The sequence below is a fragment of the Natator depressus genome, chromosome 6, assembly GCF_965152275.1.
Source record: "Natator depressus isolate rNatDep1 chromosome 6, rNatDep2.hap1, whole genome shotgun sequence".
Classification (NCBI taxonomy): domain Eukaryota; kingdom Metazoa; phylum Chordata; order Testudines; family Cheloniidae; genus Natator; species Natator depressus.
In genome coordinates this window covers 37505581-37531199 of record NC_134239.1, presented here as the reverse complement: position 1 = coordinate 37531199, position 25619 = coordinate 37505581, and the positions used below count along the sequence as shown (strand labels likewise).

The following is a 25619-nucleotide window of genomic DNA, read 5'->3' as shown; positions in this document are numbered from 1 at the left end:
ATCAACACTAGCTAGGATTTTTTCCTCACTCACTAGTCCTGTAGCCATTGGCCTAATTATTGCGCACACACACACACGCACGCAAGCACACATGCACGCATGCGCACACACACACTAACCTCTGAGCTGGAGTGGGCATAATTTTACCCTAAAAATGCAACATCAAAACCAGGAGCGTGAACAGACTTAAAAGTGCAATCTTTACTAATATTCTTAGTCCCTCTTACTGCTTTATTTAAAATTTAAAGCTGTACTTCATACTGTTTTTATTTGTGTGGTTAATCCATAGCTTGGAACGAGTATATGTAAAAACCTTATGATTTGCTACAGCATGCAGTTAATCTGCAATCTCTTCTTTGTTTATACATATGCTCTACTTCAAAGAAACATATGCAGAGACAGAAAAGCCAGTTTGAAAGCAGATTTTAAACATTACTTGCTTTTAGCAAGTTTGATTAATTTCTGATTCTGATCAATTTTATCTATAAGAAAGGACTAATGAAGCCACCGTGCTGATATACCTAGCAAGATAAGTGAGCTGCCAGCTTTGTAATTCAAGACTTTGTTCTTTTCTTTCTCATAAAAAACAAGCAAACAAACAAACAAACATTAAACAGTTAATGCAACAGCTCTGAAATAGATGGTAACTTTTATATTAAAAAGGATTTCCAGTGGACAAGATTTAGGTGGGACCACAGGCTTTCAATCAAAGCTTCCTTTATTTCTAAGAAGCTGTGTACCGTAGGAGGTTAAGGTTATCACATAATAGGTGACTCTGCACAGCTTTAGAAATAGACAATATATGTCTTATTTTCAAAAATGTATAACTTAGAAAAGCTAGAGTACAGAAAGTTTTAATCCTGTTAGCTCTGCAGACTCAATACAGCTCTGGCAAAGGGAGTTGGATTCTTTTTCTGTGTCACACATCAACACCCAATGGTTGTTAACCATTCACTTGAAATCCAGTCAGCTTAAAAAAAAAAATGAATTAAAAGTAGTTTCAGGCACTATACCTGCCCTTGAATCCCCCTGTAACCATTTGTATCCATTTTCAAAAGTTTCTCTCTCCCCTTATGATGAACAAAAGCCGGTTTTGTGTCAGTGGCACTACACCAATTTACACCAGCTGAGGATGTGGCATTTGTTTTTTAAAACAGAGACCCTTCCCACAGTTTTGCCACCTGTCAAGGTCCATTTTAGTGGTGTGTGCTAATGGAGTAATGATGAGTTTTAGCAGATTTTTCTTCCAGGTTATTAGAGACTTCTACTTCTAGATATTGTACTTAAGATACCCAGGAAGTCTCTTTAGGAAACTGAGTCATGGTTTCTGAGCTTCTGCCAAAACAAAGTAACTTGCTAAAATTCAGACCACATCCTCGAAATTCACTATCACTTTCAGTGGTTCCAGACCAGCGTAAGGTCTGTGAAAGTGACTAGTAGGGTCTTGCACATTTAGAATTACTTCATCTTTGAAGTTGTCATCACGTATCCCTTTATTAGTGTTTCTGATTATTCCCACTAAAAGTCTGATTACCAAGTCAAATAGCATGCTAAAGAGGGGACAGCCTCATGTGGTGCCCCATGACAGAGTGAAGGTAGTAGACAGTTTGCCATTGTTTACCAATGAGGCTCTTTATCATTTTAAATTGGTCCCCGCTTCAGCAACTCCAGTGAGGCCAACCTTGCTCACCCATTCGTCCAGTTCTCGCACAAGTGCCTTTGTTCTTTTCTCTATCCTATCCCTGAAGCATAGACAACACTCCCTGGATTACGCTAAAAAGACACTGAACTGTCCTCCTTCAAATGCCTTCTTGACACCCTCTTCTACTGACATACCTACAGTGAAATGCCTGCTGCTAATGCAGCAGGGATTACTGACAGCAAAATTTATTTTAATTTATATTCTATAAATAAAAATGTTGAATGTCTCAAAGCCACCGTAATGTACACAGTCAGTCTATGTAACCATGGGTTTCTATAACTATTACCCTCATCCTTCCTACCTGCTTTTTGTGATATACCCACTTATACAACTTGCTTTAAAGCTGTAAACTGTTGGAGCAGGGACTGTTTCGAACTCTGTGTCTATAACAGTCCCTAGCACGATGGGGCCCTTATCCTGACTGTATTCTTCTGGCACTGCTATAATGCAAATATTACTGCTGCTGCTGCTGCTGCTACTACTACTAATAATAATTAATAATTAACCTGAAATAGCATTAATGTAACAGTGATATATCAATGTGGCTGAAGAATAACTTTATGTCAACTTTTCTTGAGAGGCTGTACAAAAACCGCTGAATAAATATCAGCTTGCATTTATATAGTCTCTTTCATCTCAAAGGATCCCCAAACACTTTACAAACTCAATTGAAGGATCACTTCACCCACCACATCTAGGATGAAATGCAACAGCTGCTTATCAGTGTATAACAACAGTACACAACAGTTAAGGCAGGAAGTGAAGAATATAATAGTCAATTGAAACTGCAGGGGGAATAGGGTAGCCAGAATGCAATTGTAGGAACAGGAATTCGTCCACGACACGTTACAACTTCTACAACAAACTGGCTCACATTCTGTGAATGTCAAGATGTGAAATACCCCAATTTAAATTGGCATCTCCTCCACCACAAATACTGTATGCTCAGAAAAAAAAACCCCACAATCCACAAATAGATGTCCAGTACTAACTTTACTATACAGTTTCCAATGCTATTAGCATTTTGAATACATTCCAGATTAAAATGATAGATCAGTATTCCATTAAGCTGTAACTAGCCTTTAAATAACATAATTTCACTTTTTCCAATTAAACCTTTTGTGTGTATAAACTAACAACTTGATAGCCAGTCTGGGTTGAAATACTTAAAAAACACATTAGCACCAAACTGAAATTGGTTTATAACAGCTGGGTCATATAAATATATTTCCATATCTTTTTACCTCCATTTTAATGGTTAATATAAATATCCAAGTCAGCCTTCAGTCTCCCTAGTAATCAGCTATACACAGCTGAGATATGGATTGTCTGGTTTTTAATTTATTGTATAGAACAAACACATAGACTTTCTTCTTAGTTATGCTAAAATAAAAGAAAACAAAGAAGCGTATAATGTTCAAGGAACAGCAGACTAATATATGGTCATACCCTCTCAATGAACAAGCTAAGGTCTTTTGAAGTGGTATGACTCTAAAGGAAGTGAAGTCTCCTTAGACAGTATGGAAGGTGCTGTAATTATAAAGCACCTTTGGCTGGGAGATTACTAATGAGAGTGTACTATGAAAAGGGAAACATTAAATAGGTTAGACTACATACTGTAGAAAAGGTTCATGAATAAGGCTGTATCTTAGAATGCAGACTATTCCTGGCAGGTCATATGCTTTAAAATTAAATGAAAATTATGGTAAACGTCAACTTTTGTTTCCGCAGAACTTTTTAAATGTTTTTGGTTTCACACAACAGGGCCCTGTTCAGCATCTTGCTGCCATGGTGTTTTTCTATCTTGACAATTCACTTCCGTGAACAGGCATGCAGCCAACTCAAATGAGACTCAATGCAGTGAAAAGCCCTTCAGGTAAACAGTGTGATAAGCTAAACTGCAAAAACTAGACAATGTTTTTGGACTATGAGGCAGTTGCTATGGAGACAGTTGCTAATTAACTGCATTCAGCCAAGAGAACAAAAGGTTTAAGGGCAGACAGGACTCTGTATCTTAGAGTGAGCAATGCATAACATCTTACGCAATCTGCACATCTCTCATAGCTGGAATACCTGAGGCCTTTGCTTAGGTTGCAAAATACCTTACGAAATGACAAGTGTGTTTTATTCATTTTAATCTGAATTAATTCTGCAATAGCCACGACCTATCAGAACTTAAAAACCAAAACGAGAATCCATACATAAAAGTTATGGATATCACAAATCAAAATGTATAAAGTCAGAACTATATTGAACATTTACACTTTTTAGGTTCATTCAAAGTTACTTCTTTCACATCTAATAAAAAAGGTAAATGAAAATCACTTCTAAGACAACATAATGCACATGATTTATTACTCTCTGTTATGTGCTAAGAATGATTAAGTTTCAAGTTTAGTGCTCAAAATAATGAATCCTTCATTTCCTCCCCAAACTAAACTGTCAGAAACATGCTGGTTAGAAGGGAAGTTCCCTTGCCTCCACTTGATCTAAGCATATACGTACTCTGAACTAAATGGCTTATATGTTGGGATGGGTATTTCTTGTGATTTATTATTTCTACATTTCCAGTTAGGCCTATATGGCACTTTACAGACAAAGGACAACATTTTCAGAAGTGCCAAAGTGACTTAGGAGCATATGCCCCATTTTCGAAAGTGACTTGGGCTCCTACATGCCTAATTCACTTTTTTAATTGCCCTTAGGTACTTTTGAACATTTTACCCAGATGCAGTAAGACAAAATTTCAGCTCCAAAGAGTTTACAATCTAAGGACCTGATTTTGATCTCACAATAAATCAATGACCCTTCAGTAGAGCGACACCAGTGTAAAACTGGGTTGAGTGAGATGAAATTCAGACCCTAAGTTACACAATGTGTATAGGGTCAAAGTTGTTGGGTAAACGTCCTTTAAGCCTACAATTTCAGTTTCTTCCATGGACGGAAGACCTGGTACATTGTAAAGAAAAGGCTCAATCAGCTGTTAGTAAGACTAATAGATTCTTCACAATAGATAACTTGGAAAATATATCCTTTACTGATTCATTCTCCCCAGAAATATTCTTAATTTTAAGATCTAGACATTTGGACTGACGGGTCAACAATACACTGCTGTCTCATTTTCATCAGACCCAAACATGATAGCATCTTTGCTTTCCCATTGTCTGGTTGAGATTGGTACTTGTCTGAAAGTGAGCAGACTGAAGCTTTCCCAATTAGAGGGAGGTGGTGCTGGTGTGGTGGAAAATGATCTTGAGATTCACAATTTAGGGAAGATTTTGGGTCTTTAATCATTTTCCATTATCTCTTCTTGGATGTTTGTAAGCATTCCTCTTTGATCTGCATCCTGCCACTGTTATCTATGCTTTTGTGCACTCCAGACTGGATTCTTCTAATGGGCTCTATGTAAGGCTACTTTGGAAGGCTACTCAAAAACTTCAGTTAGTGTAACATACATTTTGCCTGATTTAGTGGTGTTGTCTTAGTAAAGAATGCCCTACAGCAATTGTGCATCACCCACACAGGCTTTGCATTTGCTTACAAGTGCAACTCAAGATGTTGAGCCTGATTTATGAAGTCCTATATAGTTTTCAACCTGCATTTCAGAGAAACCATCTCTCTTCTCATGCAGCCCCATGACAGCTGAGATCCCCTTATTAACAGTCTGTAGATGATTGGCTATTTTCAGGGGAGGGCCCTCCAAAGTGTAAATTATTTTTCCCTACCTCCATTTTGAAACAGCCTGAGATATTTTTCATGTAAGGCATGATGCAAGGCCTATTCCCCTCCCCCCGCCTTTGCTTGGGGGTTGCAGATTAGAGTAGTTGGGAAGGTAATTGTAGTAGGCAAATCTCATTTTTACTTGATATACTGGGCTTTAGAAGCCATGTTACGCTGAATGAACATGCAACCAGAGATTTATTTAATAGGAGCATTTTATATATCTCTATATAATTATAATTCAGTGTAAATCCTTCAAGGCAAGGATTGTCCCAGCACAATGGAGCTCTAATCCCAACTGGAGCCTTTGGGCACTATCATAAATAAAAATGGTTTACTATTACTACTACTCCTCCTAAGGAGAGAAATACGTTGTTTACTTCCTTTGATCTTTAACAAGTCTTTTAAATGACAATTTATACACACGCATAATATTATCTGCGATTACGCTACACCTGCTTCCATGTGTTTTGCTTTAATTTACTGAGCTAGCACTGTTGTCTTGTGTGCGGGTACCGAGGGGATACAAACGGAGTTGTGTTTTTAGCACAACTCTTGTAATTGAAATCTGAAACTATACCCAACTGTTCCCTGTGATACCTAGTTCCAGTGATATCTATCCTAAGTGACGGCTCAAGAGACCAACAAAGATCGATGAAGGTGACTTTCTAATAAAGGTGGAACCTAAAGGTACTCTCTCTCTCTCTATATATATATGCGTGTGCTCTCTCTCTCTAAATATAAATATAAATGTACTATATATATATATGTACACACAGTATATATATGGGGATACTATGGGATGGTTTTTTAAAGTCTGAGTAAAAGTAGCATGTTTTACAGTTTTCATTTTTATGACATTCCAGGAACCCACAATAGGCATTTTTATGATTTGTGTCCTAATGTTAGGATTTGAAGTTAACTCCTTCTTAAGAGGCATGGAATAAGTTCACACCTCATTTGACGCTATTACTTTAGCCAGTCTTGTTGTACTCCGCACACTGAACAAGTAAGCAATGCACTAATTTAGTACATGAGGGCTTAAAACTTTTTTTTAAATGACATTTTAAATTATGGGGCGCCTGCAAACAGATCCTAAATCTGCATGGCACATGGATTTTCAACACCAGCCAATTTAGATTGCCCCTCTACATCCCTTGCACCATTAATCACTAGGCCCACATTACTGTACTTCATATTTCTTTTACATAAACAGAGGTCTGCAAGATTTTTAAACACCTGCCTAGCAGGTAGAAATTATGAGTTATTATATGGCAAACTGAATTTTAAACATAGGGACCCAATTCTGCTCTCAGTTACACTGTCATAAATCTGGAACAACTTCATTAGATTTACAACAGTGTAACTGAGGGGGAAATTGAGACCAACATATTTTCTAAACCAGTAATTAAAGATCAGAAGTTTAGCCTGGCACATGCCATAAGGACTTAAATGCACCATGCAAAAAGAAAGTAAACTATTTTCACTACTGCAATGAAAGTTATAAGGAAAAAATATACACTCCTCTTCCAAATATTGCAGGATACTTTAACACCAGGAGAAATTTTTTTTGAAAGGAGACTGAAATTACCCTATTTTCAGTCCATATAGTAAACAAAAGAAGGTTGCTTAAGGCAGTGGTTCTCAAAGCCGGTCCGCCGCTTGTTCAGGGAAAGCCCCTGGCGGCCCGGACTGGTTTTTTCACCTGCTGCGCCCGCAGGTTCGACCCATTGCGGCTCCCACTGGCCGCGGTTCACCACTCCAGGCCAATGGGGACTGCGGGAAGCGGAGCGGGCCAAGGGACGTGCTGGCCGCCCTTCCAGCAGCCCCCTTTGGCCTGGAGCAGCAAACCGCGGCCAGAGGGAGCCGCGATCGGCCGAACCTGCAGACGCGGCAGGTAAACAAACCAGTCCAGCCCACCAGGGGCTTTTCCTGAACAAGCAGCGGACCGGCTTTGAGAACCACTGGGTTAAGGCACTGGACTAGGACAAGTCAATCTCTCTGTGCTTTGCTTCCCTATTTGTAAAAAGGGTACAAAAGGGTATAATAAACCTTCCTTAGTCTCTCTTGTCTGTTTAGACTGCAAGCTCTTCGAGGCAGATTCTCTTTTTCCCGCATGCATAGCACCTGGCAAAATGCTGCCCAAATTTGGCTGGGACCTCTAAATGCTACCATACTACGAATTATAGATAATAATAAAGGCACACAACACATTCCTTGCATGTCATTTTAAAAATTGCTCATATTAAAATACTGTTAACAAACAATAAAAACCTGATTCGACAGAAGTATACCATGAATAGAGAGTCACAGAAATTAACAACTGAAGAGACTTATTAATCTACCCATCCCCACCTTAAGAACATAAGAACATAAGAATGGCCATACTGGGTCAGACCAAAGGTCCATCCAGCCCAGTATCCTGTCTACCGACAGTGTCCAATATCAGGTGTCCCAGAGGCAGTGAACCTAACAGGTAATGATCTAGTGATCTCTCTCCTGCCATCCATCTCCACCCTCTAACAAACAGAGGCTAGGGACACCATTCCTTACCCATCCTAGCTAATAGCCATTAATGGACTTAACCTCCATGAATTTATCCAGTTCTCTTTTAAACCCTGTTATAGTCCTGGCCTTCACAACCTCCTCAAGCAAGGAGTTCCACAGGTTGAAGAACTTCCTTTTATTTGTTTTAAACCTGCTACCCATTAATTTCATTTGGTGGCCCCTAGTTCTTATATTATGGGAACAAATAACTTTTCCTTATTCACTTTCTCCACACCACTTATGATTTTATATACCTTTTATGATTTTATATATTTCATATCCCCCCTTAGTCTCCTCTTTTCCAAGCTGAAAAGTCCTACATTCTTTAATCTCTCCTCATATGGGACCCGTTCCAAACCCCTAATCATTTTAGTTGCTCTTTTCTGAACCTTTTCTAACACCACTATATCTTTTTTGAGATGAGGGGACCACATCTGTACGCAGTATTCAAGATGTGGGCGTACCATGGATTTATATAAGGGCAATAAGATATTCTCCGTCTTATTCTCTATCCCTTTTTTAATGATTCCTAACATCCCATTTGTTTTTTTGACTGCTGCTGCACACTGTGTGGACGTCTCCAGAGAACTATCCACGATGATGCCAAGATCTTTCTCCTGATTAGTTGTAGCTAAATTAGCCCCCATCATATTGTATGTATAGTTGGGGTTATTTTTTCCAATGTGCATTACTTTACATTTATCCACACTAAATTTCATTTGCCACTTTGTTGCCCAATCACTTAGTCTTGTGAGATCTTTTTGAAGTTCTTCACAGTCTGCTTTGGTCTTAACTATCTTGAACAGTTTAGTATCATCTGCAAACTTTGCCACCTCACTGTTTACCCCTTTCTCCAGATCATTTATGAATAAGTTGAGTAGGATTGGTCCTAGGACTGACCCTTGGAGAACACCATTAGGTACCCCTCTCCATTCTGAAAATTTACCATTTATTCCTACCTTTGTTCCCTGTCTTTTAACCAGTTCTCAATCCATGAAAGGATCTTCCCTCTTATCCCATGACAACTTAATTTACATTAGAGCCTTTGGTGAGGGACCTTGTCAAATTTCTGGAAATCTAAGTACACTATGTCCACTGGATCCCCCTTGTCCACATGTTTGTTGACCCCCTCAAAGAACTCTAATAGATTAGTAAGACATGATCTCCCTTACAGAAACCATGTTGACTTTTGCACAACAATTTATGTTCTTCTATGTGTCTGACAATTTTATTCTTTACTATTGTTTCAACTAATTTGCCCAGTACTGACGTTAGACTTACCAGTCTATAATTGCCAGGATCACCTCTAGAGACCTTCTTAAATATTGGCTTTACATTACCTATCTTCCAGGCATTGGGTACAGTAGCTGATTTAAAGGACAGTTTACAAACCATAGTAAACAGTTCTGCAATTTCACATTTGAGTTCTTTCAGAACTCTTGGGTGAATGCCATCTGGTCCCGGTGACTTGTTACTGTTAAGTTTCTCTATTAATTCCAAAACCTCCTCTAGTGATACTTCAATCTGTGACAATTCCTCAGATTTGTCACCTACAAAAGACAGCTCAGCTTTGGGAATCTCCCTAACATCCTCAGCCGTGAAGACTGAAGCAAAGAATTCATTTAGTTTCTCTGCAATGACTTATCATCTTTAAGTGCTCCTTTTGTATCTCGATCCTCCAGGGACCCCACTGGTTGTTTAGCAGGCTTCCTGCTTCTGATGTACTTAAAAAACATTTTGTTATTACCTTGTGAGTTTTTGGCTAGCTGTTCTTCAAACTCCTTTTTGCCTTTTCTTATTACATTTTTACATTAATTTGGCAGTGTTTATGCTCCTTTCTATTGTTACCTTGTTACAGATTGTTTCCTTCTATATATTCCCCAGGTCTTTGACAAAATTAGTTTTTAAAATTACTCAAAACAATGGTGAGTCCCTCACAAGATTATTCAACATTCTAATAGATAGAGCCCTGTGAATTTTTTTAAGGGGAGAGGGGAGGAGTGGGTTGCACTCTGCCATGGCTCCCACTGCCATCTTGGCTGGGGTGATCCAGGCTGAGGTCCCTTCTCCCTGCCTGCCCAGGGACCTGTTATCAGGTGACCAGGCTGGACTGTCTGTGGGGAGCCGTGGGCTGGGATGGGGGCTCAGGCTACCAGGATGAGCCCAGTGACTAGCTCCTGTGGGCAGAGCAATGGTGTCTCCACTGAGGCGCTGGGGCCTCCATCCCTCCGCTGTGGTGGGATGGGATACTCTGCCAACACCCTGGGCTCAATCAATGTCACCCTGCGGCTGGATGGGGCAAACCTAAGCACTGCGGGCAACAGAACTTTCTTCTCCTCAGCTATTTCCACCCCACTTCTTCAGCTGGATGTCCAACTTCTGGGTCGAGCACACACAACCCTGGAAGCAAGGGGCAGAAGTGACTTGTCTCCCTTTCACCACGGAGACACAGTGGATAGAGCAGTTCCAGGGTGCTATCGCTGCTCTATCACAGTTGCTGCCCAGATGTCAGCCTCAATGGGCAGCTGTGGTTGTGGAGGCCAGCATGGTGGGCTGTGAGCACTGCATTTAGTTTTTTCCATTGTTTTTTGTTTTATTTTGTGTTATTTTGCATTTGTGAAAAACACAGGCCTCCACTAGATAACACTCAGTAAATTCTCTCTTATATTTAACCTAATTTTATCTTTACTTAACACCACCCAACCTCTATTTTCTCTTTCCCATTACTATGCTCTTTCACAATATCCATTCTGCTAACTTCATTAGTCAGATTCCACCTGGTCTATGCTGGGCTACCACCCGTGTCAACCCAGCAGAGGTCACTGGCAGTTTAGAGCTATGGAAAGTGGCTACAATGTTCCCTCTGGAAGGTGGACTGGAAAAGGCCAACCCAGCCCCAAAAGTGTCCAAGGAATCTACTAAATCAGCTCATCTCCTAATCAAGCTTCACTGGCAACCTTACTCTGGAGCTTCAACCATAACTTGCCACTCCTTCCTACAGAGGAAAATCCTGAGCGAGGGCACCTTCACCTTCTCTCCAGGAAGGTGAATTTCCCTGGGGAGCAGTGAGATGCAATTCCCTCTACCTATATTTCTACATAAGCGGCGGAACAAGTTTGGGAACCACTGAACTAGAGACATGAGTAGTCTATAAGGAGGCCACCATAAAATACGAACACTGACTATACCCAGGAGACTCCTCAAAGGCTTGACCTATATAGTGGTGGTTGTGGGAATGTGCTAATTGCTACAGGAGCATCGCTGAGCCTTCTGAATAGAGGATTCAAGTGTTGACTGCAGTCCGCTCTATGTAAAATCCCGACAGACTGTTTTACTGCCACCCTTAGATGCTGCAGAGAATAGAAGGAAAATTCACTATTCTCTGGGGGTTTCTATTTCCTTGTGAATTCAGGGGCCATTATTCTGCCCTTTACAATCAACTTCATTGGCAAAGCCTGAGCCAAGACAGTAACATCAGTTCCCTACATTTTAAAAGTGTATTCAGTTTGGCCCCAGCATATTTATGTTCACTCTTCCCCCTCCCCCACTCCCCAAGATTATTTTTCTAACAAAATATAGCCTTTGCTTTAACTGGTATAATAATTTTACAGTGCCCAGGGCTAGAAGAGGCTTTGGGGGCTACTTGTTCCATTTGAACATGCTCCAAATTGTTTGGATCAAAGAAATGTTTAACCCCTTAATTTAAAACATACATTCAGAGTAAAATCAACTGATGATGTCCACTCTTCAGTGTTGCATTCTACTATTCAAGATTGACTATGCTGCATTATATTATGTGTGTGGTATTAACAAATTCACACAATAGTATGAATACGGCTGCTCTGAGGGCCTCTCAAAAATCGTGTGTGTAAAATCATGAGGCAATCCCTGTAAGTAACATTTAAAAACAAATATTAGTTCTGCGTAACATGGCCTCAGGAGCCAATGCAAAAAACCATCTGACCACTGTGGCATTTGCTCTGGGAAAGTTTTCTAGAGCTCTCTATCAGATGCTGTGGGGTAAGATGTGGGGTGGTATAGGTCAGGGGAAAATCCCATTTCTCTGAGAGACTGCACATCCCACAAAGATCAGCGATTCGGTGAATGCTCTTCACTTCTCTGTTTCCCCTTTTGACCTGTAGTTCTATTTGTGGCCAGCCCAGCATCAGGCAGGTCCAGTGGAAAAAGCTTTCAGGTGCAGTTCTCCCGTCCACAAGGTTCCGGTGCCTGTGTTTTGGCCAATCATCTCATTGGTCCAAGTTCTGTGTTATGTGAAAGGCTGGCAGTGAGTCTATTTCCGGAGTGCCCCCTTGATTATGGATGTCAGCCATAGCAGTGGTGTTGTCAGGCTAGTTTCTGACTGGTTTTCTTTTCAGTCAGTCCTGAAAGCACAACAGTGCTCTCTTTGCTGTTCGCGTCTCTCTCTTGTTGAAAGACTGAGTCAGGCTCTCCCACCGCTACCCCCACTTTAACATGGCCCTCTTCCTTGAGACACTCATTAGAAAGCATGTGCCCCTAAACTGGGACATTCGTGTCTACTGCAAAACCCAATCACTCTACACATTCCAGTGGTAACACCTTCCCCAAAGAAAGTGGTTATTGTAGCCAGGTCTGGATTTTGCGAGACAGGTTTGACCAATATTTGAATCTGGGAGGATGCCAGTGCCAGCTGATATGAAAGGAGAAATCTCCACAGCAGTTTCATATAGAGGTTATCAAAGAGATCCTCGTCCAAGTTATCTGTTACAATCCTTAAAAGCCTGTGGGGCTCAGACTGTGGAACCGTTGTTCCTGAATGGTCTTCTTCTGGACTGGAAAAGAGTTCTGACCTGTAGCGTTTTTAAGAGGGACCCCAGTTATTGCAACATAAGATCTCAAAAGGAAGAGTGCTTTTTCTACTACAATCACTATCCCTCTGGGTTTTTGCACGTATCCATTCCCTCTCATGATCTTTTCGATATTAGGCTACTGATTCCCCCTGGTACAGCAGACTTATCTATTTTAGCTATCCAACACATGCCCTCCCCAATGTTACAAACCAATTTCTTAAGAATAGCTTATTGCAAACAGCTATCCGCAGTTACAGGATCTCAGGTTAAAGTAGTAACATCAACCTTGGAGGAAAAAGGGACTGAACTTGTATAAATCACACTCAACAATCTTTTAACAGATGTCCTGGATATTCAAGTGAGCTCATATTATTTTAGATACATTCCACTAAGCCAAAAAGGAATTCCTCCCATTCGCAAAATGTGCACATTTAGGTCAACACATTTTTAATATTTACATTTTCATAAAGAGAAAAATTGCTCTGATTGCCATTCTGCATCACTAGGAATGGATGTTGAGTGATGCTAGCCTCTCAGATTCCTGAGATGAACAAGCCACCTGACCATGCAGAAAGTTAGTCTCTGCTTGGTGCAGAGTGAGAGAGAATTCAGATGAAAACTCTGCTCTACAGATGGGTACCAAACATTGCAAAACCTGTTGAGAGATTGCACAGAGTTGGCCTGACATTCTACTTCACAATACAAGTTTATACAGGGCTTTCAGCATCTGCTTTGCATAACTAAGTAGAGAGGGAATAGTATGGCAAAAAGGGATAAGACTTCTAAAATGAACTCCCAAATATTATCCTGCACTTGCTTGGTGCACAATTCAGTAGCAGCTCTCCTTTGGAGTATGTTATTCCACATTCCTGGTTCGACATAGCCAGTGGAGGCCCTCAGTATTTATGTCATGTATGATTCTTCAACCCACAGATTCGTTTCTTCCTCTGTCTTCTCCCACCTGCTTCATAGGTAGGAGCCCTCATCTTTTAAGGCAGTGCTCTTTAGGCACTGCTCACACTGTCATTGAAGGTGGAAGCTGGCAGCAGAGAGGAAAAAAAACTTCTCTAGATCATTGAGTTCTACCTCTCTGTCCCAATTCCTGGTTAGAGAAACATTTAATCCAGAGAGACCAAGGTACAAAAACTAAACTGGTCTCCCATGTGGCAGAACAAAGCACTACTACTACCGAGGTCACAAAGTCAGCTCCACTTTCTTCACATTTAAGAACAGAAATTATATTATGTAACCTGCCTTCCTGAATAGGCAGTATGATGATGCAATACAATGAACAATCATAGGATTGCAAGAATGTTTCTAGACAGATTTGTTTACAATGTAAGTAACCTAAATAGTAACTTTCATAATAGGTGTCCTATCTCTGGTGCATTTTGTGTATGTTGCTGTGAGACAGAAAATACAAGAGCACATCTTTGCACAACGATTGCAATAACAGATGAATAAACATGCAACCTGACACCCCACATCTGCTATTTCATCATTCCAAATACCTTATGCACATTCAAATATATTTAATAGAGTGGAAACTTTATAAGGTAGTAATATCTTTATAGAAGCAGTAACTGGTATGGAAACGTTCAAATTAAAAGCAAAACTAAAAAATAATTGTTAACGAGTTAGTATTGTTTCATTAAGCTATTCACCTAATAGTTTCCTGATAAATACCTAGACAGAGGAAGGGAAGGGTATTGACCTACAGTGTCACATTAGCCTTACAGAATAGGGCTTTTTGCTGGTGTATTAGTTGTGAGAAGTTCCATTAATATTAGTGTGGTGCTTTGGAGATGAAAAGTGCTGTTATAAATCTTGCAATATTCTATTTGCCTAGGTAAAATATTTTTATGTGACGAGTGAATAAAATACCATTAGTTTTTTCATTACCATCCTGGTAAGGACAGACCCATAGCTTTTGTGCCTGGACTACTAAATTTATATAACAGTTTTTCAAGGTTGCAATATACTCTTACAACTTTACATTGGGCTTATTCATCTTTGTAGAATATGTAAACAGCTTGGTTACATTTTTCATAAAACTATTAATAAATTTGTCCAGTAGTTTTGTTTCCTACACAGATACATTTGCTTCATCACTCAAGATTTTTTTACAGGATACATTGATTTTTTTTAATTTAAAAAATTAAATATCATTTTCCCTATTATATACAATAGCTATCTTTGCTATCTTGAGAATAAGTTAATAATATTGTTAGTAAAGTATTTGCATGTCTACAGGAATTATCACACTTAATGACTATTCTGAATTACGTTTATATCATCCCCAAAGTGCTACCAAAGATATATCTTAATATAGCTACATTTTAGATGAATGAAAACAATCACACTGGATCAAATTAATTCCCGCTGTAACACCACTGACTTCAAGGTTGTTACACCAGGGATGAATTAGAGTTGCATTTCACTGCAGAATCTCTGCAGCCTTCATTCTTCTAATCTTTCCATAACAGTCTTTGCAGGAACAGAGACAAGTGCAGGCAAGTATCCTGCCAATAAGTGAGTTAACAGGAATCGCTACAAGTAACTAAACTATCAACAGGTGAAGACCAACAATTTGAACTAAGTACTAACACAGCCAGTGTTCTGTAATGGATTATGGGTTTTACAGAGTTTTAGAACATAAAGGTACAAATTCATGACTGTTTATTTGTGGGAGGGGAAATAAGTCCTGCAATATCACACTTCCTATTAATAAACAGTATTTGTATTTTGTCAACACTTTTCTTAATGCAATGAAAGACAAAAACAAAAAATTCCTCACACACTGAAGGCCTTGCATGGCAAATATGACTAAGGTGGGTATAAGAGTAGCCAATTTCTTCCTTACTTATTTCTTCAAAAAGTGAGCAGCAGATGTTCAGCAATTTTCAGGATGAGGTCCTCCATCCTGGATCAAACTTTCATATTCACCTCCATTTTCCAACCATAGTCACTTCTTTATTAGTAACAACAATAGAACCATCACTGAGGGAAAATAAGATGGAACTTATGGGTGGTACTCTTCTGCAAAAACCATCTTCTCTATTTGTTTGGCCATTACTGGCCACTCTTTCTTTTAGGAATTTCCTAACCAATATTCCTGGCATGAATACTAGCCTAAAATAGGTAAGTATCTTTGAGTTTTACCCAATTATTTCCCTGAGTCAAAGTTCAGGAGTTTCCGAATGCTGTATGGTTTCCATGATGGAGTGGGGGGGGGGCCATAAAGCAGCTAAGCCCTAGTCTACATTGGGGGGGGGGGGGGAGGAAGGAATCGATCTAAGTTACGCAACTTCAGCTACGTGAATAACGTAGCTGAAGTCGATGTACTTAGATCGACTTACCGTGGTGTCTTCACCGTGGTGAGTCGACTGCTGCTGCTCCCCCGTCAACTCTGCCTGCGCCTCTCAAGGAGCTGGAGTACAGGAGTCGATGGGAAAGCGCTCGGGGGTCAATTTATCGTGTCTAGACTAGATGCAATAAAGCGACCCCCGCTGGATCAATCGCTGCCCGCCGATCCGGCGGGTAGTCTAGACATACCCTAGGAGAAGGCCAAGGCATAACAGAAGACATCACTGTTTCCTGGCATCTCACATTTCTTTTCTCCATGGATCCTCTGGATCTGCAGAGGTGGGAGGGCAAATCTTCCTCCCAACCCAAACCACATAGTCCTCAAATCCTTCTTCTTTGTGGGGTGCAATACCCAGAAAAGTTCTATGATCGTCTTGATACAGTCTCATGGGTTACTTTTCATGGAAGGGCTGGAGTAGAGGGAGAATGACCTGGGCCGAAGAGAAAATGGAATGGCTTTGTCCCACTACTTCAAAAAATCATCACAAAAGTGTGGAAGAACAGCTGAAGAAAACCAAGTCACATTCACAAGACACAGAAGCCAGGGATATCCCTCAATGCCAGAGGTAGAATTGACACAGCAGCCCACATTTCCTTCTTCAGAGAGGACAACCCACACACACCTTTCACTGCAGAGATGGGATTTACAAAAACCCCAGTAGTGCCTACACACCCCTGAAGTCAAAAGTAGTAAGTAAGTAAGGAACTCACACCCAATCAAATTCATGAGCTCCACTCCTAAGGACTGCTCAAGATAATCACAAAAAGAGCCATGAAGGAATTCTGCCTTCTGCTGAAACTAAAATATCTTATTAAATCTACAGTAGAAATTGTTTAAAAACCTTTCACGAGAACAGATTCCTCCCTTCTTCAAAACATCCCTTGTTTGAAAAGGAAAATCACAATTGCCCTAACTTGAGCCCATCACAGAGAGATCATTACATTTGTCTTTATAGAAAATCATATGTATTATAGTGTCTACATTTAAAGGTAATTTCAGTTGGAAAATGAAATGGTGCTATCTTGACCTTTTGTCTTGCATGGTTCACGGATTACAGACACATTACAAAATGCCCCAACCCTGCAGAAGCTTTGAAATATTGTAATGTCTTTCTCGTAAGAGAAATAAACTTGGTATGCCACTAAAAGGTATTAAATTATTTTCATTCTGCCACACAGAAACTAAAACACTTATGCTGTTTTGATTTCAAAATCCTTGGAGAACAATTATGCTCTTAGGACCATAAGACTCTATTATAAAGTCCTCAGAAACCTAGCATGATTTCAATAAATCCTCAAAACACGACAAAGCAGCTACTCAGCTTGAAGAATGAAAACATGAGTTCATCCACAAAAAAGTCAGGATGTAAATAATTCTGCATTTCCTAACATATTTCTTCTTCAAAATTATGGCAACATTTTAAATCAAAGTAGCGATACTATATATGTACTTAATGTTCATATCAAATTAATAGTAAAAATATTTTATTTAGGGTATGTAATTATATTTAAAAAACAGTTCTGTATTTTATATAATGACATATAGATGTGGCACATATGGTTTCAGGCATTTATTGTTAATTAACTACACATATTTACTGCATCGTTTTCTATAAATAAATATATATATATATATATGATTCAGTACACTTGTCTTCTTAAACCTACAGTGGGAGAGTGTTAAAAAGTAAACTCCTTACATGTACAAATGTGCGAGTTTTCATTAAAACACAAAAATTCACATTACAAATACATTACTTCCTGTAGAAGGGGATCTAAAAAGAAAAAAATACATTTCAGAAGTCATTACTGTAAATTACCTATGGATTATGGGACTCTGATTTAAAAAACTGAGTCAACATTATTTTTGGCAGACAAGAGTGTCCATGTGTAAGTACAGTCTTTCACTATAAATATATAATAAACATGTTTGCAAGTATATCTCTAACTCATTCCAGAAAAAAAGCAAACTATTAATTAAACGAATTTTTCATCCTTTTTTAAAGAGTAACAACAAAAACGTTTCATTCAAAATAGAGAGAAATCACAGGGGAAGGGGGAACAACAAGAGGAAAAAAACCTATACTCTCAGATTAAAAAAAAAAAAAAAAAAAAAAAAAAATCAATCCAGCAGGAAAACAGGGCCTAGAAACTTTCTGCCAACAGCAGCTGAGATGCTTCATCACAAGTCTATTTTTCCAGACATTATGTTTCATTTGGCAGCAAGGGTCACATGACAGCTGCAAACTAACGCCTTAAGGTTTGTTTCTGCCTCGCTGTGACACTGACAGGCTGTGAGAGACTCCCAACACCACAGAAAGACATTTTTTTCCTTGTTTCCATTACATCATCCAACCAGTACTGGGGGAGGGGGCACAGCTGGTGGCAGCTGCAGTACCATCTGCTTTCTCCTTACAGTGCCTGCTAGTTTGCTCTGTAGGTTCCTACCGATATTGACGGAGAAGGCACTGTGTCAAAGACACAACATGCCATTATGTGACATATATTTACACTTATTTAGGAACAAATTACTCTAAAGATCAGGAAAGCTGCATCAATGCATCAGGTAGACTCCTGATCATTTTTAACCATAACAGTACAAAACCACAAACACCAAAACACTCCATGATTAATAGAATCAACACAGGAACAATCCACCATCTGCCTTTTACTTCATGAACAGCCAAAACTAAAACTCTACACTCAGCAATATTTGCAGAAGTTAAAAAAAAAAAAAAAAAAAAAAAGAGGCTAACCTAAGTCTCCAAAAATCAGAGATTAGCTGGAGTAAACTGGAAAGACAAAACTAAACAACACTGGGATAATATGCCTAGGTGTCTGTATTCTTAAATGGACTATATTTAAGAAACACTATCAGAACATCATATAATTTAGCAGTTCACAAAGAGAAAAAAACCTTGCATCACTCATTGAGCGGACTGTGGAAGTGACAAGAAGTTTAAAGTGCTATACATTTTATTGTGCAATCACGTATTTCCAGATAATGGTTCAAGTTTTTATTTTACTGCACCATTTACTGAAAAATGAAGAGTGCTTATATATTCTTTATGCACAAGGAGTCACACTTTTAAAAACCTCCTTTTAAGAATTCTTATTCAGCCACATTGTAGATACAGCTGCAGAATTGTAAATTTAATGATTGTATCTTTTCTTCCAATCACAAACTGAGGTCTGGAAAGATTGGTAACTGAGTGCTCTGGAACTCCCTTAACTTCATCAGAGTTCTATCTGATTTACACTGGTGTATCTGGAGATAAGAATCTAGTCTTTTGTCTTGATACAACTTTGGCTGTGTACAGCTCATGGGACAATTATTTCAAAAGGTTAAATTTGCACTACTTACCATACATTTTGCCTTCATCTGATAAGATGATTTTCCTCCTCCCACATGGTGGATAGATAGCTAGAGCCTCCTGAAAGCTCTGTTCAATGTCAGGGCTCCAGACACCTTCTGCATCATTGTCAATAGGTTTATCTGCAGAATCACTCATTCTTTCAATGTCTTCGGCAGGGCTTTCGCTGCCGCTCCAGCTGCTGGGCTCAATGATGGTGGCTGGGGTCTCCAAGCCTAAGCCTGGAGTCTTAAAGAAAATAAACCTAGAAAACAAACAAAAGATATTAAAGATATGGAACTTAACATGAACATTCCTTGGCTACTCCCAACTCTAAAGTAACTTGCACAGAACTTGCCATCAGTGGGCACAATGTGAAAGTGCTATTGTGATTAATGAGTTTGTAAAAACCCAATAAAAAGTAAAATATAAACACAATTCCATCCCGAAACATCTGTAGAACGAGTGTCTTGAAACAAAAGCCATTAGCCACACTTCACTTTTTCTGCACCACTACATGTAGGAATAGGGTATCAAGTTACTTTTTAAGCATAGTGTAACTTGGTGAATACCTAACACTAGAAAAAAAATCAGTTGAATGTAATATATTCAATTTGGATTTTCATTGGAAGCCTTAAAATAATGGGGCAGATCTTCAGCTGGTACAAATTCGTGTCACTCCACCAACTTCAATGGAAGTACACTTGTTTACCCCAACGAGGATCCAGCCCATTGAATCTAAAAAGAAACAGGTTAAATAAAATAAAACAACAAATTTCTCTCAGATGTCAATGGAGTTAGTAGAACTGCACCAGGGATTAAATCAGTCCAGTATGGTTAACAGGGAAATACTGAGATGTTTAGATCTTATGATTATGATCTTATGATCTAAACATCTTAGATCAAATGAATAACACAGAGTCTGAACTATACATAAGGGGAAATCTTTAAAATGATAATACCAGAGAAAGGAATAACTACAGAAGATATTACACATTTAATCTATGTTTTTAAAAGTCTCTGCCATGGAACTACATCAGAACAAAAATTACAAGCTTCAAGTTGCTGAATCAATTTAATAAGAAATAATTCAATATAGCAGCACCTGCTAACACCACTACAGCTACAGATCTGTCAGTGTTCCTTTGATATTTTTGAGAGAAATACAACTCTGCTATAAAGGTTTGCTTCAGGCTAAAATCTGCAATACCTGACCAAATTCATCGCTGGTGTAACTCTTTGGAAGGCACTTATGCAACACCAGGAATGAATTTGGCTCAACATGTCTAGGCACACCACATTTTTATTAAGGGAAAAAAAAAAAAAAAGACACTTGGTGACTTTCGTTATATACACAGGAAGGGAATTTTAAAAAAACGAAATTAAATGAAACCAAACCTCTCTTAACTTCCAGACTCATTTATTTGATTTATTTTGAAACGAAGGACCATGATGTGCCTTCTCCACATGAAAGTGGAGAGAAGGGAAATCAGACACCTCTACAGTACAATCCTAGTTCCCACAAACCCTTCTGCAGGCTAATCGCAGATGAGGGGTATAGCAGGCTAAGCAACATTCATCTTCCTGCCTGCATCCCACAAAAACAGCAGGGGAAAGTCACTATAACCAGAGGCTGTAGCAGCTTTCCTGAGGCCATCCCTCCATTTTGAGGAACTCCCTTACAGAGGCACTACTGATAGCAGCACTGTTTGGGGAGTGTCAGTCTGTAGGACCCAATCCAGGCAGAGGTGGATGATGCCTTGGGAAAATGTGGAATCAAAACTAGAGGTGGTCACTCTATCCCACATTCAATGGCTTGATTTTCAAAAGGTACTGAGCATTTGCAACTTCCTCTGATTCCAGTGAGAACTCAGGTTGCTCAGGACACCTCTAAGGATCAAGCCGAAAGAAAAAATTTTCACTCCCATGTTCTTTTCTACCTGAAGGCCTTATTTAGCCCCATATTGGTTTTAAAAATTTCATCACAACGTCAAACATGTTTGTGACTGCCTACCATTAATATCAGGATTAATCTATGCCTAGAAAACCTTTTAATAAAGCAGTATTACAGGCAGAGCAGGCAGCAACGCAGAGGTTAGTAGCCAACTGAAAAATGGTATACAGCACAGCAGTGTGAGAGCGCAAACTTCGGCCAACATCAGGGCAAAAACCTACTCTCAGAAAAAGTACTATGGGATCTTTGTCATCCACAGAAAGCAGATGGTGCCTTGATTTTTATATAACATCCAAAAGAGAAAGAAACACAAACACCTCAGAAGGTTGAGGGGCTGGTTTTACCCCGAGAGGACTCACACTTTGTGCTCAAATCACCGACCTATTCCATATATCAGCAACATCTAAACAAAAGTATTGGGCGAGAAGTGAAGAATAACTAACCATACCCAGCTGGAATGCCTACTACGTGGGGAATTGTAGGTAAGTGAGAGTAATCATATTCTAATTAGGGTAATGACATTCTACTAAGGACAAGAGTTTTATTAACACTTGTCATAAATATAAAGGGAAGAGTAACCACCTTTCTGTATACAGTGCTATAAAATCCCTCCTGGCCAGAGACAACATCCTTTTACCTGTAAAGGGTTAAGAAGCTCAGCTAACCTGGCTGGCACCTGACCCAAAGGACCAATAAGGGGACAAGATAGTTTCAAATCTTGGCGGGGGAGGGCTTTTGTTTGTGCTCTTTGTTTACATGGTTGTTCTCTCTTGGGACTGAGAGAGGCCAGACAGAAATCCATCTTCTCCAACCTATCCTAATCCAAGTCTCCAATATTGCAACCAGTATAGGTAAGCCAGGCAAGGCGGATTAGTGCATCTTTTGTTTTATGTGAATTTTCCCTGTGTTAAGAGGGAGGTTTATTCCTGTTTTCTGTAACTTTAAGGTTTTGCCCAGAGGGGGATCCTCTGTGTTTTGAATCTGAATACCCTGTAACGTATTTTCTATCCTGATTTTACAGAGATGATTTTTACCTTTTTTTTAATAAAATCCTTCTTTTAAAGAACCTGACTGATTTTTCCATTGTTCCAAGATCCAGGGGTTTGGGTCTTTGATGATTTTTTTAACAAATTGGTTAGGATATTACTCTCAAACCTCCCCAGGAAAGGGGTTGTGTAGAGCTTGGGGGGATATTTTGGGGGAAGACGTCTCCAAGTGGTCTCTTTCCCTGTTCTTTGTTTAAAACGCGTGGTGGTGGCAGCATACTGTTCAAGGCCAAGGCAAAGTTTGTACCTTGGGAAAGTTTTAACCTAAGCCGTTAAGAATAAGCTTAGGGGGGTCTTTCATGTGGGTCTCCACATCTGTATTCTAGAGTTCAGAGTGGGGAAGGAACCCTGATAACACTGCTCTTGTAATAAATAAATAAATAAATAATAAATCGCATCAGATCCTTGATGGCCTCTAGCTATCAAGACCTCAGGTTTCTATTTCATCCGAAGAAGTGAGCATCTCCAGCTGCAGAGCCCTAATGACATACTGGGGCATTTCTTCACTATAGACTCAGAGGGGACACATGTCAAATCCTAGATCACCAGTGCCATTTCCTGAAGCATGCAGGTGAGCCACATAGGTCTCCCATTCTAGTTCAACCGTGTTCCGCTTATAAACTCTGCCAGGGACATAACCCAAAATCTTGACCACTCCCATAGAAAAAATATTCTGAAGAAACATCTAGAAAAACATTAAGTAGGCTCCAAAGTAATTAATGTTACTTAATATTCATGTTGGACCTCTCATTGTGTCTAATGATGATGTTTCAAGTGACCTTCTGTCTCCCTTTCCCATTCCTTCCTACCTACTCGGGTCATCTTCAAGCAAAACTACAGCTTCTACAAATCAATGTTTAGCAGCCTCTAAAGCGTAGGACAAGCATGTGTTTCTTGTCAAATGTCAGTATGGTGGGGGAGGGGAGCAATCTGTTGGAAATAAGCTCTCATGTACTGAAGGAAGCTTTTAGTGAATTCCATTTTTGTGAATGCTGACACAGCAGATCAAGCCAGCAGACACAGAAGGGAAAAAACAACTTGCATCCCAACTAGTAAATGATTCCCTCTTATTTCAGGAGAATAATGAACTACTCAGTTAAGTAACTTCCATCTCTACACCATGTATCAAAAGGCCATTTTACTTCATATTATAGTTTGAATTCTAAGGCCTAAACCACGATGAAATAATTCAGTGTCAATGTTCCAGAGTTCGAAGTGACTATGTGAGGGATCACAATTTATTTGCCGTTAGAAAAGTGATACTACACTTGTATTAGGTGCAGTAAAACTAATTAAAAAAATTGGAATTTTGTGCCAATTCCTGTGAAAAACATCTTCCATTCATGCACTTCTTTGATATGTATAAACTTCAAAGCTCAAAGTAACACCTTTCTATGCAAGAGGATTTAATTAACTGGAAACAGCAAGAAAAAAAGAAGAAGCTATATCCATGTACACTCATGCACACTCTTAAACCAGGATGAATGGCTCTACCATTGTTCTCTAACACATCACAACTCATCTACCTTACCCTTTAAATAATACCCATCACTTTCATGTGCCTCATTCCCTGCCAAACAAAACAAAAATTTAAACCCTCAACACTGATCCCCAAATCCAGACAAATATGTTCTTTCAATTCTCCTTTTTGTAGCTCCTGGTGTTGTTTTAGATGCCTCTTTTCAGATTTCCCTTTCAGTTGCTGTGTCCCGTTCCCTGCATCTTTTTTTCTGTATTTCTGCTTCACTCCCATTGTGCAGATAACCTTTTAGCTGCAGGCCATAGTAACCTCTGCCTGACCATATCTTTCCTACATTTGCTCTCCCCTAGGTTTGTCTGCTTCTTCCTCTCACCTGTCAGTCAAACCTAACCATATTGATGTCTTCATGTAGTTACGCTCTTCCTGCAAGAGAGCTGAAGTATCAGCAAGGCTGTATATTTGGTACCCCCCTCCCCATCCCAGAAGGAATACCATTTTTCATTAAACAAAATAGAAAATCTCAGAGGGCCACATTGAATTGAATTTTATAAACATATTTTAATGGCCATTATCAACCCAGCAATGCTTCATAAAGACACAAGAAATGGTTTTAGTATATAGCTAAATGTAATGTACACCCATTCATGTTTAGCTTGTTGGAGCTTTACTTAGAAAAATTCCAAGAAATGAGGGATAACTTGTATAATACCTCGTCAAAAACAGTCAGTCAACTTACATTCTGGAATTTCTCACTGGAAGAAAGGTTTTGTTCAGCTGAGTACAGGAAATCAGACTCAAACTCTCCGTTTTTATGCCCCTGCTTTTATCACTGAGCAGTGCAAACACAGGCCTGGTCTTGGAAGCTGCCATTCACAGGTAGACAACTAAAGTCAACAGAGCTCCATAAAGGAGCAGAATGACTTGCCGGATTGGGGCTACAATGTGCAAAAGATCTTTCAGCATTTGCACAGTAGATTGGCACAAAAAGAAGTCTAAAATGCAGGGTTTATCAGACTTGGATAATCTTTTACACTAGCCTGGCAAAATTCAATTGTGATTTTTTTCATTCAGTCGAGCTGATGTGAATTACCAGCATATAGATTCTAAATTGTGCTTTTTCACTGGCATATTCTCCCCAAAACCTGCTTTACTGAAACAGGGCTGATCCTCTCCAAGTACCAGAATGGGGAATCTGGAAGGAGTAAAAACTTGAATTACTTCAGAGAACTGTATAACTAAGCTGATAAATATGATTATACTGCTCCATGTAGTCCTTCTAAAAAAACTCTCATCTCTACCCACCTAGGATGTTTGATAGAATCTTTTTGACACAACCTACAATGGTGTCTTCACAGACTTAACATGAGAAAGGATCATTATGATCAGCTAGTCTGACCTCCAGAATAATGTGGGACAGAGAATTTTACCCAGTAATTCCTTCATCTAGCCCAATATCAGCCCATGTCAAGCTGCCCCTTTTGGATACTCGGGCTGCTGTGCTGAGGTCCCACCACAGACCTGTGTGCTCTTAAGCTTCCCCTGGTCTGAGTAAGCTGCAATGCTGTCTCCTTTTCTGGTCTCTTCCCAGGCACAGACTACCCGTTAATCCTTCATGGAAGTCA

At 39.4% G+C, this 25619-nt stretch overlaps 1 protein-coding gene across 2 annotated transcripts in view; it reads right to left on the bottom strand.

Moving 5' to 3' along the window:
* Positions 1-25619, bottom strand: part of TEAD1 (TEA domain transcription factor 1) — a 208363-nt gene that overhangs the window by 115254 nt on the left and 67490 nt on the right. For both annotated transcript variants that reach the window (XM_074955079.1, XM_074955078.1), the window contains exon 3: positions 19529-19782. In XM_074955079.1, coding sequence (XP_074811180.1) covers positions 19529-19676 — 148 coding nt within the window. In that variant the 5' untranslated portion in view covers positions 19677-19782. The remainder of the gene's footprint in view (positions 1-19528; positions 19783-25619) is intronic.